General features: G+C 47.9%; 1 protein-coding gene across 1 annotated transcript in view; it reads left to right on the top strand.

Moving 5' to 3' along the window:
- Positions 1-5,331: 5,331 nt before the first annotated feature.
- The window catches only part of TPD52 (tumor protein D52), a 132,855-nt gene continuing 122,638 nt past the window's right edge, over positions 5,332-15,548 (top strand). The window contains exon 1 of the mRNA XM_069854296.1: positions 5,332-5,398. Within this exon, the coding sequence (XP_069710397.1) occupies positions 5,377-5,398 (22 nt within the window). The 5' untranslated portion in view covers positions 5,332-5,376. The remainder of the gene's footprint in view (positions 5,399-15,548) is intronic.

Below are 15,548 nucleotides of genomic sequence, written 5' to 3'. Positions count from 1 at the left end.
ATCACCAGGTTGGAAAAGACCCACTGGATCATCGAGTCCAACCATTCCCATCAAACACTAAACCATGCCCCTTAGCACTTTGTCCACCCGTCTTTTAAACACCTCCAGGGATGGTGAATCAACCACCTCCCTGGGCAGCCTGTTCCAGTGCACAATGACCCCTTCCGTGAAAAATTTTTTCCTAATGTCCAGCATGAACCTCCCCCTGGCAGAGCTTGAGGCCATTCCCTCTTGTCCTGTCCCCTCTCACTTGGGAGAAGAGGCCAACACCCTCCTCTCCATAACCTCCTTTCAGGTAGGTGTAGAGAGCAATGAGGTCTCCCCTCAGCCTCCTCTTCTCCAGGCTAAACAACCCCAGCTCTCTCAGCTGTCCCTCATAAGGCCTGTTCTCCAGCCCCCTCACCAGCTTTGTTGCTCTTCTCTGGACTCGCTCCAGAGCCTCAACATCCTTCTTGTGGTGAGGGGTCCAGAACTGAACACAGTATTCAAGAAGCGGTCTCACCAGTGCCAAGTACAGAGGGAGGATAACCTCCCTGGACCTGCTGGTCACACCGTTTCTGATACAGGCCAAGATGCCATTGGCCTTCTTGGCCACCTGGGCACACTGCTGGCTCATGTTGAGTCGCTGTCAACCAACACCCCCAGGTCCTTCTCCTCCAGGCAGCTTTCTAGACAGACTTCTCCTAGTCTGTAGCACTGCATAGGGTTGTTGTGCCCCAAGTGCAGGACCCGGCACTTGGCCTTGTTAAACCTCATGCCATTGGACTCTGCCCAGCGGTCCAGCCTGTTCAGATCCCTTTGCAGAGCCTCCCTACCCTCCAGCAGATCAACACTTCCACCCAGCTTAGTGTCATCTGCAAACTTGCTAAGGGTGCACTCGATGCCTTCATCCAGGTCATTGATAAAGACATTGAACAGGGCTGGACCCAGCACTGAGCCCTGGGGAACCCCACTTGTCACTGGCCTCCAGCTGGATTTCACACCATTTACCCCCACTCTCTGGGCCCGGCCATCCAACCAGTTTTCCACCCAGGAAAGTGTGCGCCTGTCCAGGCCAGAGGCTGACAGTTTCCGAAGCAGAATGCTGTGAGAAACTGTGTCAAAGGCTTTACTGAAGTCCAGGAAGACCACATCCACAGCCTCTCCCTCATCCAGCAGCCGAGTCACTTGGTCATAGAAGGCGATCAGGTTAGTTTGGCAAGACCTGCCTTTTGTGAACCTCTGTTGACTGGGCCTGATCACCTGGTTCTCTTGCATGTGCTTCATGATAGCACTCAAGATCACCTGTTCCATGACTTTTCCCAGCACTGAGGTCAGACTGACAGGCCTGTAGTTTCTTGGGTCCTCCCTGCGACCCTCCTTGTAAATGGGATTATGAGGAAGCAGCTACTGGATAAGCCAGAGAGCAGTGTGAATACTGCCCTGCCATGAGGGTGTCATGCGGGGAGGAAAAAACTACTCCTCTGTGTTTAGCTGTGTCACACTAAATATTTAATAATGTCCTTAGAGGAATATAGCTGAGTAACTAGGCTTTTCTCTAGCTAAAATTTAATGTCAGACTCTTCTGATCCCATGAACTTTTTTTTTTGTCATGTGCAGTGGAACCATTTCCATTGCAGAAACTGAACTTCTTCCTATCCCGTGGCTGAGTGCTTCCCCCTGAGCTTTGCGCAGGTTTATGGGACATAAGAGCTTAATTCCCTGCCTAGAAGAGGGAGCTGAACTCAGGCTTAGGTTAACAAAATCCTCCAGGCACTGACGTATAAAGGAGCCAAGCTGATGGTGCTCTTTTACTGTATTTTGAAATAGAACATTGAACATGTTCCTTAGGAAGGATTTCTCCCAGGAGATGACTCAAAGTTGTGAATGGATGGAGGACATTTTGTGCCAGGTGCTACAACCCTGGCACGGCAAAGGATATGGGACACATATCTTTAGCACGTTCTAAGTGCTGAGGTTATATGATCTGCCTGATTCAGATGTTTTGGGACTTGGCACTCTCTGTAGACACAGGCCATTCAGCACACTTCCAGTTGTACAGTCTTGTTTGTGTTCACCATTAGATTGGCACAACAGCTACCCTGAACTACTATCTTCATCCGATTCAGCTCTGTGTACATAGGAAGGTATCTATTTGGAAGTAATTGCATTCATAACTATGGCAGGAAACCTAAAAGGCAGCAAAGTTCTTTGCAAAATAATTAGTTGTCTTAAATCTGATTCCTCATTGACCTTGGCAGTATTACTTCTTTGAAACCTTGGCCCTTATTCACTTCTGACTGCCTTGCCTGTTATTTGCGACGTATTCTAGGGGGAATATATTTTAAAATTGGGCTCTGTGTGCTCAGCAGGAGGTCGGGCCTATCTCTATGGCAGAGCACCAGGAAGGCTCAAGTGGTGTGAGTGTGAAATGCAACATGACACACAGCCATAACGCGAGCTGTTTCTGCATTTGCCGCTCTATTTTGTATTCCCATACAATAAATGTCCCTCGCACTGGACAAGCCCGGTCCCACCCAGGACAAAGTACTATTAAGTCCTGTATTTAGGTAGGTAGTCTCAAGTTCAAATAGGCTTGCCTTCCATACATGTACGTGGTTGGCCTTATTTTTATTAATGACTGAAGGAATCAAAGGCACAGGCACAAAGCTCAGTAGCTCAGTACACCCCTAGTCCCATTGCCCTCTGCTTTTGTCCTTTTTTTCACAAAAAAAAAGACCTTCAGGAAAGATTCAGTCTTTTCTTCTCAGTTCATGTACTTATATTCCATGGTCATAATTGGAGCCCACAGGCAATATTCATACTACTTTTAATAGGCGTTGTTTTGAGTAGCAGATGCTCATTACAACGATTCCGTCTCTTCACCGGTCAAGGTTATGTGTAAAAAGGGAATAAGTCATTGTGTTTGGAGATGGTGTGTTTTGTGTGTCTTCCCATGTAGAATCTTTCTGGACAAGACCTCTGGGGACCTAGTTGGGCTCCAATCCCACAGGGAGATCCATTGCCACTTTGAGGGGGCCACAGCTGCTAGGAAAATCGAACTGCAGAGCACCTGAGGGAACTGGGAAGGGAGGTTTTCTAAACTTAGTCACCTCATTCAGCAAAATTGGTGCAAGGCTATGTACATTAAGACTACACCTGCATTGAACAGTGCATTCCTTAGTCGGGTGGGTGGTGAGCAAGCCCAGCAATGCTCTGCTCAGGGCAGTGCCACGGTCTCTTCTGGGCTGGTGGGAGTTCCAGTGGCAGAAGGTGCTCAGTCAGCTCTCTAGATAATACCCCTGTCCAGATGGCTAGCTCTTGCTTTTTGACATGTGCTGGTGAAATATTGCTGTCCCTAAAAGAAGCAGTGAGACAACTGACAGCTTCACTGCTCTGCAGGCTGGTTCCTAATAAGTGTTTCAGCGCTGCTGGGTTTGCTGCTAAAGCAGATGCAGAGTAAAGCAGGGCAAATTTTAATGCTGTTGATATTCTTCCACTGTCATTACAGATTATGTATCACGTATCCATTTCTCACTGGGAAAGCTTGGGACTTCAAATGAAGTACTGTGGGAAAAACACTATTCTTTTTTCCTTTAAAAAGAAAAAAGGCAGAGGTAGCTTCTCAAATATCTATTTGAGTTTATTTTTGCAACAGTCATAAAAGGTAACTGAGATATGTGGGATGAATCATATATTTGAGCAAATTAATTTCTGTGCTGTGAGATGAAACAAGGTATAAAAGTGCACAGATATATTCTGATCCACTTGCTATTTTTATGGCACTATTGTAACAATCTCCTGCCGATCCTGGAACATAAGCAAGGGTTCCTTTGCCTTAGCAAATGCTCAAGCTCCTCAGCTGCTTCACAGATTGAAAAATACCTGGATTTGCTGCTGCTGTTTGTCATCCAAAGCAAGGATACCCTGAGTTGGTACCTCCTGACTCGCTATTGTGCTCTGCTGGGGCATGTGATCCTGCACGCTGGCCGCTGGTGACAATTTGCCTATTCACACGGCCCCACGCTGCAGCAGCCTCGCCGCTCGTTCTGCACAAACATCGATCTTTTCGAACAAACAAATCCATAGAGGTCAAAACCAGGGAGTTGAAAAGGGTGGAGTAAAAGAGCTGTTTGGTAGCTTAATATTCCTGGCAGTCTTGTAAAGCAGCTTGCTGGGCAAACTGCATAATGAAAACTTAGTGATACTTTAATAGAAAGAGTTCAAATAGCGGCTAGAACTGTTGGTGGTTTTCTTTTCTATTCTTAAAGTCTCCTTACCGCAGCCAGAGTGCATTGGTTTGCCTGCTGTAAGTGCTAGCAAGTCTTGCAGGGGGATCTCTGAAGTGAGATTCATTTAATTAACATGATATCCATAGCACGGTGGAACTTTGTGAGGGTGCGTGTGCTTTGCCATGACAAACAGAAGGTGGAACCACCAACCATGGCGGCTTCCCCAGCCGCACACCTGGATCCCACTGGTGCCCGTGCTCGCCCATCCCCACCTGCCCGGTGCCAGGATGCGGTGTGGCAGCTGTGTGCCTGCCAGGGTGTGGAAGAGCTGCTCGGAGTGGGAAATACTGTGGAGAAGGGATTGACCGGGGTGAGGGCACCACGGATGGAATGAAGGGGCTGTGGTGGGACAAGCCCCCAGTGCCTGCTTTCGGACTCCTAATACCGGGCTAAAAGCACTTTGGACACATAGCACGAAGACCTGATACACAATCATAGAATCATAGAATGGTTTGGGTTGGAAGGGACCTTAAAGATCACCTTGTTCCAGCATCTCTGCCATAGGCAGGGACCCCTCCCACCAGACCAGGCTGCTCAAAGCCCCATCCAACCTGGCCTTGGACACCTCCAGGGATGGGGCAGCCACACCTTCCCTGGGCAGCCTGTGCCAGTGCCTCACCACCCTCAGCATGCAGAATTTCCTCCTTATGTCTACTCTAAATCTTCCCGTCTCCAACTTGTGGCCATCGCCCCTCATCCTATCACTCCACGCCCTTGTAAACAGCCCCTCCCCAGCTTTCCTGTAGCCCCTTCAGGTACTGGAAGGTCACTATAAGATCTCCTCGAAGCCTTCTATTCTCCAGGCTGAACAACCCCAACTCTCTCAGCCTGTCCTCGTACAGGATGTTCCAGCCCTCGGATCATCCTTGTAGCCTCCTCTGGACCCGTTCCAACAGCTCCATGTCCTTCTTACGCTGAGGATTCCCGAACGGACACAGCACTCCGGGTGCGGGGGTACAGAGGGGCAGCACCCGAGCCGCGGAGCCCCGGGGCCTGCGGGGGGCGGGGGGCGGGTCGGGGCGCGGTGACGCGCGGCCGCTCCGCCCCCAGGCTCGGGCGGTGCCTGCGCTGCCAGCGGCACCGGCGGGAGGCGGCGGCCGGCGCCATGGAGCCCCCGCGGGACACAGGTAGGGCGGGCAGGGCTCGGGCACCGGGAGCAGGACCGGGGCTCCGCTCGCAGCCTGCCCGGCGCGGCGGCATCTCCTCCCGCGGTGCCTCCCGCATCCCCCTGATCCCCCGGTGCCTCCCGCATCCCCCCGATCCCCCGGTGCCTCCCGCATCCCCCCGATCTCCCGGTGCCTCCCGCATCCCCCCCATCCCACGGTGGCTCCCGCATCCCCCTGGTGCCTCCCGCACGATCTCGATCCCCCGGTGCCTCCCGCATCCCCCCGATCCCACAGTGCTTCCCACATCCCCCCCGATCCCGCGGTGCCTCCCGCATCCTCCCGACCCCCCGGTGGCTCCCACGCCGGGAGGGTCCAGACCCGTGGGAAGGCTGCGCCTCGGGAAATGCGGTCCCGGGAGCAGGCGGTAATTGCTGCCCTTCCCACTGGAATTAGCGGGGAGAAGAAACTTCCCGGTTTCGCCCAGGAGTGAGAGTCGAGCGCTTGCATTTCACAGGTGTGTGAGTCTCGGTTCACTGCCGCTGGCCGCGGGATTTATTCCCTCTGAACCCCCCGCATCCCAGCTCGGTCCCCAGCCTGGCAGGGGCTGCGAAGGGCTGCGATTGCCCTGGGAAGGAGCGGGGTCCTTGCTGCCGCAGTTGCAACGCTCTCCAAAAAAACTTCGTGGTTTATTTAAAGAAAAAAAACCAAAAAAACTGCCTTGGCACTGCTGACCAAGAGAGGCGGTGGTGCCCTGATGCGGGCCAGCCTCAGTGAGGGCAAAGCAGGATCACAGAATGGTTTGGGTTGGAAGGGACCTTAAATATCACCCATTTCCAACCACCTGCCATGGGCAGGGTCACCTCCCACTGGATCAGGCTGCCCGAGGCCCCATCTGACCTGGCCTTGAACACCTTCAGGGATGGGGCAGCCACAACTTCCCTGGGCAAACTTCTTGTGCTTTAAAAGCTTCTCCCACAAAGGTATATTGCATACATCCGACTGATCCATGCATCTGTCCAAGTCTTTTATGTGACGCTGTCCTGAACTATGCACCAGCTGTTTTCCACCAAAGTAAGGCAGGACTTTGTCAATAAGCTACTTTGTTTGAGTAACTTGGTAGGGCTGCTTGGCACAGCTCAGTGTCTGTGCCCTTGGATGGATTTTGTTCAGCATTTTCCTGCTGGGTGTGTTTGGGACAGTTGGAAATGTTCACTTGTGCAGCAGCAGTGTTGAAGGCACACGCGGTGCTGGGAGTGTAACCCCTGACTCTGCGTTCTGCCAGGTGAGCTAGTTCAGGCACCAACCTTGGTCTCTCCGTGCGTTTGTTTGTTTCGAGGCTGCTGTCGTGCACTTGTACAATTAGCAAGTTGTGTGGATAAATAAAAAAAAGGAAAGGAAAACAGACCTCCAAATCCTGTTCTTGGGGACCGACAAACAGAACGGTTCATCCAGAAAACAGCGTAACTGTCTGTTTGATCAGGATTTTAATTCCAGTTGCCGGAGCAGTAACATAGATTTCAGTATTTATCCTGAAGTTCTTTCAAGCTTAGTTTCTTTGCATTCAATCCTTTAATCCTATTAAAAAGGCAAACACCTTAATTACAACTATAGGGTCTTGTACAACTTCTAATAGAAACGGAGAGTAAATACTGGGATCTCTTCAAAGGCTTTGTCACAATGCTGAGACCTTTTTTTACTACTGAACTGGTTTTGTGGGTTTTTTTTAATAAATGTGGCTTTGTATAAAGAAGGTACCACATCCCAGGCTGTGTATCAGAATAGCATATCTAGCTTGACTTAGTGATTGTTATGGAGCAGACAAGGTACAACACCTTCCTCCTCTGCCTTCTTTTTGGTGGCAGTTTTGCTATTTTGCTTTTCGGGTGAGGTGAAGACCTACAGACGCAGGGGAGGAAAATCTAGAATAAGCAACACACTTGAGCTTGTTGTGTTAGTGTTTTGCAATACCCTGCTAGTTACACCTCAGAGACCTGTCTCCCTGGCAGACTGCAGTGCTTGCACTGGAAATCGTGCATGACGACACGGTGTTACTCACTGAAGCCACTTACTTGGCTAAAATCCAGGCTGGCCAGGTCCTGTCCCTTGGGCTTAAACATCCTGGATTGCCACCTCTAACCAGAAATTAATTTGTTTAAACGTGTGAGTCAGAGGATGTACTTTCTCTCAGCTAGTGAAAGGTGGGGAGAAAATCTAGATCATAGTTAAGACTGCGGCCAAACTAGACAAGGCTAATCTTCCAGGTATATAGTGTGTTTAAGACTTCCCTTTCTCTTGAGCAGTCAGGCGTGGCAGCAGTCCTTAAATAGTTGCTACTAGCAGCAGCGGCATGAGAACCGTTGAGCTGTTTTTCACTTAAAGTGTCTGTTCTCCGCAAAGGGGTGTTTAGCCTGGCCAGGTGCCTCTTCACGGTGCTCAGTGCACTTCAGCTGTTCTGGAAGGCTTGGGGTCTCTTGCTCTGTAATTACAGGTATGAAAGCAGTACTGTTGGCTCAAGCCAAATGGATGTAATATTCTCCTGACATGAGAAGTCCCTCATCTCTTCCTCACAAGGGAAGGAGGAGGAGCAGGTGTTGTTCTCTTCTCTCTGGTGACCAACGGTAGGACCTAAGGGAATGGCAGGAAGACATGCCAGAGGTGGTTTAAGTTGGATATTAGGAAATAGCTCTTCACTCAGAGGATGATGGAGCACTGGAACAGGATCCCTAGGGGAGCAGTCATAGTGCCAAGCGTAACGTTATTGAAGAAGCATTTGGACAATGCACTCAGACACATGGTCTGAATTTTGAGCCTGTCCTATGCAGGGTTAGGAGTTGAACTTGATGATCCTTGTGAGTCCCTTCCAACTTGGGTAATCATTCTGTGATTCCCTTGTTCTGTTGCTTTGCGTTTTGTTGCCATGAACAAAAATCTCTTCTTTCACTGTGTGGACTCAGTTGCTGAATGGACTAATAACTGCAGTTGTGTTTTCACAAAGATACTGGATTTTTTTTTTTCCTCACAAAAAAATTGTGTATCTGGTTTTGCTTGCAAAAGTAGTCTTTCTGTGGGTCGCCACTCTTACTGTTAGTGCTGGTACACAAAAGAAATAAGGATGAAGCAGCCCTAACAGTGCAGAAGCAATGTGCTGATGTGCTTATAGGAGGAGACCGTGCCTCTGAGTAGTTTCCTGGACACGTGCAGCATGACACAGTGATCTAGTAATACTGTTGTGTTTAGGGGGTTCCTCTTATGCTTCAGCAGCTCTTTACTTACGTAACATGGTGCCTTTCAAAATCTTCTGGCTTTGTGGGACTTGGGAGTCCCAAAACATTATATATGATTTCTTTAGAGAGCGTGTAAGCCTTTCGTTTCCTAGAGCCTTGATGTGCATTTTGGGACTGATAGAATGGATTTTAATGTTCCTGTTGCTGGCAGAAGGACAAAATTTCCCCCATTGCCCTAGTGTATGAAGCTGCACCTTTTTTTACTGCTTTATTTGTTTTCTTTATCGCTAGGTACTTGCAGTACTGTGGGTAAGCATTTTTTTTTAACCTGCAGTTGTGAAATCAAACACTTGTAAGTAAATAGGAGTGGACGGCTGTTGTCGGAACTGCAAAGAAAGAATGATTTCACTGAACTGAGTGTTTGTAGCAGTGACACGAAGATGGAGGACAAAAATAGCAGAACAATTACAAGAGTAGGTCCCTTGCACAGCAGCAAGTTTTCTTCTCTCTTGCATGGAAGTCATTGTTCTGACTCAGGCTGAGGTTCTCAGCTTGACAGGGTGGTGTTAAGTGAGCAATTTAGTGGCATTGCTATCCTTCTCCCTCCCCCAGTGCATGAATGAGGTACTGAAATGCAGGGATAAATGCACTGTGTTGGAGGACGCTGGAGCAGCTGATGCACAAGCAGCTGCTTGTGCACCAGCACAAGATGGAGCAGTGTCAGCTGTTCCTGCCCTCTCCAACACTTGGGAATTGAAGGGTAACTTGAATCCTTGATTTGGGCTTGTACTCACTTCAGGAGGAGGTAGAGGAGAGAACCCATCCAGCTTTCCAACAGTAGAAGGAGTTGGTTGCTGGTGGTGCATACATCCTCTGTCCCTCTTCCCTATAACCAGTGCGGTCACATGCAGTCAAGAAAATCCTTCACCCAGCCAGAGTAAAACCTGTTCTCAGACCTTTTGGGGCAGGGAAAGCATAGCTAAGAATCTGCTTCCTTTGATCCTCCAGTGAGGCCAAGCTGTAACTGCTCTGATCTTTTAAAATCCCAGCAATATAAAATTGATACAAGTCCTGTTTATTCCAGTTTCCTACACTTTGCAGCCCCGTGAAACACCTGTGGGTTCCCCTTTCTCCCACTGTAAACACCAATCTAAGCAACAGGAGACCTTGGAGACCTGGTCCGACTTTGCTGGCTTAAAACAAAGTGCTGTGCCTTGGCTCCTTGGCCTGTGCTGGCGCAGGCTGGGCAAGTGCCTTGCGCTGCTTGATCTGGGTGCTTTGTGGGTGAAGTGGGAACAGCTGATATTTATGGCTGAGATTGGCTGCCATATGTTCACACCTCTCCTAAAGCTGGCTTGGGCACAAGTGCTATTGAGCTGCTTTCAGCTGTGCTTGGAGACTTCTGAGCATGGCCCTTTCCATCTGCAGGGGCTGGTAATAACCATGTTCTCCACTAGGCTGCCTCCAGGATTTTATTTGTATTTATTTTCTTGCTCCTTTCTATCTTGTACATGCATTTTTTTTTTATCTTTTCTTCTACAGCTGCTCGATACAGTTGCCCTTGACTGACAGCTTCTGCTTCATGAGCCAGATCTCAGCATAGTCGCAGGAGAAGCTGGGTGGTGAACAAAACGGGTGTTGGGGCTTCTGATGTTTGTACTGACCCTGCTGGGTAAGGGCAGCCCAGAGCTGCTTTGGTTACCCTGAGTGTTGTAAAGGCTGGGGTGCTGGGTAGGCTTTGTCCTCTTCGAACATGACAGTTTATTCCATTAACAGGAAAGGGTCTGGACAGCTGTCATGGGAAGGGAGTCCCTCAGGTGGTACAGAGAAGTCTTGTATGTAGTCAAGGGGCTAGATTTGCCACACAAAATGAATGAGTTGGTTGTGGATTGCTGATTCCTGAAGCTACTGGACATTACTGCAGGTAAGGGAGGACATCAGCTGTATCTCTTCAATAAGTGATGTTTCCATGGCAGCAGATACAGTGCAGTGAGTCTTTTTTAAAGCAAATGTTATCTTGACCAGCTTTCAAAAGAAAAAATCCCAAACAACTCCATTCTTAGTTTAAGAGGAGAGAACACGTGTCGGTTGCAGAACCCTGGGCAGCAGACGGCTAATAGGTGTGGAGTTTTTAATGTTTTTAAGAGAAGCTTATCTTGGAGTAGGATAATGGTGACCCCACTGTTGCCTCCACTGCATTCTTTGTACTACAGGCACTCTTTGATTTGAGATCTGCTATATGGAGGAAAGGAGGTGTTTACCCTTGTCCTTTTAATATCCTGCAGTGAGTAAGCAGAAAAATGTCAAACAAAGGGTGACTGAAAGGGAAAGCAAGCATTAAGTGAGATTAACCACTAAATTGAAATGCCCTTGTTCAGCCAAAACTGTCACTCTGTGTCAGCTTCAATTTAAAACTCCAGAGGGACAGCTTTCTCTCCTGTTAAAGGTAGCAGGCATCTTCAAAGTCCCTCATCTGTTGGCGTTTTATTAGCCAGAGAGATTGTGAGCTTTTGCTCAAGAACCTTGTACTGGAGGGTACACTTTCAACTACAAGCCTTCTTTTTTTCAAGAAGACTGTGGTAACAGACCGGCTACCCATAACTTTCTAGTCTAAATCTCTCCTGAAGGTTCAGTGTCATTCCTGCCTTTTCCTCTTTGTCTTCTTCCTCCTCTGCCCCCGTTAAGGGAGCTGAAAGAACATGTAGCTGTGTGCTGGCTTTGGCAGTTCGGCAGAATGATACCACGCTCTAGGGTCATTGATCTTGAATATGGTTGCCCTGCTATAAAAACACTTAGCTCTGACTGAGCTGTAGACAACTAAATGGATTTTTCTGCTATTGCAGCTACAAATAGTGGCAATCGTTTGCATGAGTCTGCACCCAGTTGCCCTTTGTAGAAGGGACAGTGCAGCAGAGAGCGTGCAGGCTGCTGGCAGATGCTGGTGTGAGAAAAAGCACTCATTGTGGTATAACCTGCTCCTGAACCGAAAGGGGTGGACTCATGCTATCTAGTGAGAAACCAGTGCTACTATTGTGGTGTGAATGCAGTCACCAAAAGATGCAGCTTTCCTGTTTCCCAAGCTGACTTCTCCGTTGCAGAGTGTGAGAGCAGAGCAGTAATGGTCCTGGGATGCTCACTGACAGTGGAGTGTGCCAGCAAATGTATACACTGCCTTGGCTGAGCCTGGGATGCTCCATTAATTCCTGCAGAACTAAGGAAGATACTGTGCCACACGTGATTCAGAGTGACTGCCTTCTGAACTGTCCCTCCCCTGCTTGTAGCACAACAGCCGTGCACTATGCTTGAAAACTTCATAGGCAAAGAGGGAGCATGCTTTGTATGTCTGTGTGCGCATATATATAAGCTAATAATTTGTTGCTATAATTGAAATTTTGACGATCTAATTAAAGAATAGTTAGTTTAGGTAGTCTATTACAGAAAAAGTAATTACTGACTTCATCATTGCAGATGAAGTCAGTAATAATAAAGGTACTGTTGTATGCACTTAGTTTCTACGTGCTTTACTGGTGTTACGTTCATCTTTCCAATGGCTTCTGAGGCTGGTAGTGTGATTTTGGAGGTGGTAGAGACATTAAAGCAAGTTCTCGGTATCGTGAATCCTTTACTGGGAGGAATATGATGTTGATGGCAGCTTCTTCCTCTAGGATCCACTGGAATGGTCCTGTTACATTTGCTAACGTGCTTTTTACACATCTGCTTTTTCTTTCATTGCTCTGCAAGCTCCACGTTACATCCAAATATATTATATAAAGTGTCCTTTATGTATGTTAGTTATTATTTCTTTGTTCGCTTTGTTACCTCTAAAATAGTTTCCTCCAGCTTCAGATCTCTGACTTTCTCATAGCTGCGGGGTCTCAAGTGTCAACTCTGTCCCTTATTACCTAGCATACTAAGTGTCAGCACTGTCATATCCTGTGTCTCTGCTATCTGAGCTACACCAAGTAAAACAAAACTGTAGGCAGAGCAAGCCTGACAAGGCCCTAGTCTTCAGGCCTTGCAAAACTCGGTTCAAAGCTTATGACCTGTTACTAGCCATGGTGATATGGTATCATAGAGTAAGAGAAAGGCTGGTGAGCAGCTGCAGGTTGCTGGAAGTGATGGGAGAAGCTAGCAGAGGCAAAATGGCAGTTTTTTTCCTGGTTTGCTTTCCCTTCTCTAGCAGCTAGAGGGGAGTGGGGTTTCATCCGAGCTCCCTAAGCCTGGCACACAGATGAAAAGGTGTGCCAAGGGATGTGATCTGGAGCTGGTGTTTTCAGTCAGATGTTTTCCCCCATGCTTCAGTAGGGTCAGAGCCCATGCCTGGCATTGATCTCTGTTCATGAGAAAACCCTCAAAAACTTCGATAAAGAAGATTTGTAAGTAATGCTAATTAGCTTCCTTTTATCATGGTGAAACTGCATGGTTCATCTCTGAGTACTGGGGATGCTACCCATGTCTGTTTTGCTTTGTTTACTTTTTCCTTGATTACTTCGATAAACTGCTAGCAGGATTCTTAAGATGAGCAAAAAGCAATTCTACTCATCCCTCTCTCACTGACTGTTCTCTGTTTAAATATGCATCACATCATGGAATTAGAAGATCTTGATTAACTTGGTCAGAATAGCAGAATTTAAAAGAAGCCCCTTGACGCTTCCCCTTGAGTCACTGCTGCCCGATGTTCATTGCAGTGCCCTACAGCCGCCCAGTCGCTGGAAATACTCGTGTAATTGTGGACATCAGCAGCTGCTGGCAGGAAAGGCTGCGTTTGAAGAAGGCTTTTTCTTGAAACCTGCATCTTCTGGTCCACTCTAGCTTCTGCAGAGTAGTCTAGTGTTCTGATATGTCCTCTGCTTTTCCTCGTACAGACTCCCAGGAGTGGAGCTGCACAAGGACTTCCCTGTAAACATCTTTAAAGAAGCTGTCCTGTAAGCAGGAACTAGTACTTCCAACCCAAAGAAGGGTCAGGGATATGAAGTGGGCACAGCTCACACTGGCTGAAGTGCATCTTGCTGCCTTGTCACTTTTTTATGCCTGAACATAGACAGGTTTCAGTCTGCATGAGTGGATCACGTGCTGCCGCATGCTGTTTCCATAGCACCACTCAGATCTGTGCTTGGCAGTCCCTGAAGAGGTTTGCTGAGTAGCTGACGTGTGTTCAGGGACGAGGAACATGAGGAGTAGTAGCAGCCTAGTGCACAGGGCAGGGAAGGAGCCGTATTTAAGTATTGACTTTTGTGTTGCCAGATGTCACTGTCTTGGCAGAAGGAAAACGGGCCATTTTACTGAGACGTGCTGTGCTTGGAGCCATGAGCTCCTAAAAGCACCATTCATGCTGTGTGTTTCATCCCCTTGATGAGCCACGTGCAGCACTGTGCTCCAAAACTTTTTTGTTAGAGGGGACTTGAGTAAAAGGATAGACCTGCAGTGAGTTTTAGTCTTTCTCTTCTCCTAGGACTGCTCTGGTGTCTCCCTGGCAGGTATTTGTTTTACCTGCTTGTCCTCTGGGGGTTTTCTCCTCTGGCTTGTGACAGCCCTTTGTGCCTGGTTCCTAGGCAGGCTCTTCAGCTGACGGACAGCTATAGTTCCCTGAGGAGGTAGTACATGAGCCCTGGAGCAAGGGATGCATCCTGAATCCACCCACTGTATCTGAAGCATTGCCATGTGGTCCATCACTGTCTCCAGAGTCACTTGAAGGAGCGGAAGTTACTGCAGAGGATCGCAGAGAGACAGCTGTCTGGATATCTGAAGAAGGCCAGGTGGCATGTCTGAAATGACAAGTTGAGGTGGTGCTGCTGCCTATCAAGCAGCTCCTCTTCCTTGCTTTTCTTACTAAGCAAGACTGATCATTGCATGGGTCCAACTCCCTACTTCTCCCACGTCCTGGGTCATATTTGGGCCCCTACATGCCATCTTCCCCACCAGCTCTTGCTCCAGGGTGTGTGGGGACTGCAGTCCCGAGCTTGGGCTGGGGACTCACACCCTAAACCAAAGTTAAGGATGTGTGTGTGGGATTCTGTGCTCCACAGAAATTGTCCTTTAATTTATGTAGCTTAACTGCTAAAACCTTTACTGTGTCTTCTAACTGGCTACTACTGTCATGTGATTTAAGTGCAATAATTTGGAAGGGAAGAAGATTTTAAAGCTGTACTGTTGTTTTTTTTCTGATAGATCAACCCTTAACTGCAGTAAAGATGTGTTCTGGACACCCACTTTAAACCTCTTTGTCTGACTCTGAGGAAGGAATAAACAGTTGCTGTTACCATTTAAATAACTGTTTCTAGGAATCAGTCTTAAATACCGGCCTTTTCTGAATTACCTTTACAGTTCTTAACACACTTATAACAAATGCAGAGGTAAGAGAGACCTGTCTGTTTCTTGAGCTCGTACTTGAGCTTTGTATACTGATCTTAATGCTCTGCCAGGACTGCTGATCAGTCTAAATAATGGTGCTTTCTAGGTTCAGTGCCTTGCTAGAAAACATGCTAGCACTTCATTTAGTCCAGCAGAATGAATGTGGGCAGTAAAACCTTTTTTTGAAAAGTAAAATGCAGTGTCTGAATGTCTCTCTTTGAATAAGATTTTGGTTTCCAGACGTGAACAAGTCTTGTTTTCCTGCCCTTCATGCTAATTTGTAAATACTCAGTCAACCATGTTTTTTTCTTTTATAAAGGAAAGCCTGAGTATTTAGTATTGGGGGCAGAATTCAGTTTTGGCTGCGTTGTCTTCAACAGTTAATTCGTTCAGAGAAATATTTCTACTGCAAGTGCATCCTTTATGATTCAGTTCCAGCAACCAGTGCTGTTCAATATAAACTTGTTTAACTGTGTTTCCTATCAAGGGAGGAAGAAGCTCAGAAGCTCACCTGGCATGTAACAGCTGCCAGAGAGATGCTGCAGACAACGCAGGAGACTGCTGCCGTGTGCGATGCCACACGAACTGCCTGCAGG

Source organism: Phaenicophaeus curvirostris, chromosome 3 (assembly GCF_032191515.1).
Source record: "Phaenicophaeus curvirostris isolate KB17595 chromosome 3, BPBGC_Pcur_1.0, whole genome shotgun sequence".
In the NCBI taxonomy this organism is placed as follows: Eukaryota; Metazoa; Chordata; class Aves; order Cuculiformes; family Cuculidae; genus Phaenicophaeus; species Phaenicophaeus curvirostris.
The sequence above is the reverse complement of the archived record's forward strand: the minus strand, read 5'-3'. Positions and strand labels throughout refer to the sequence as shown.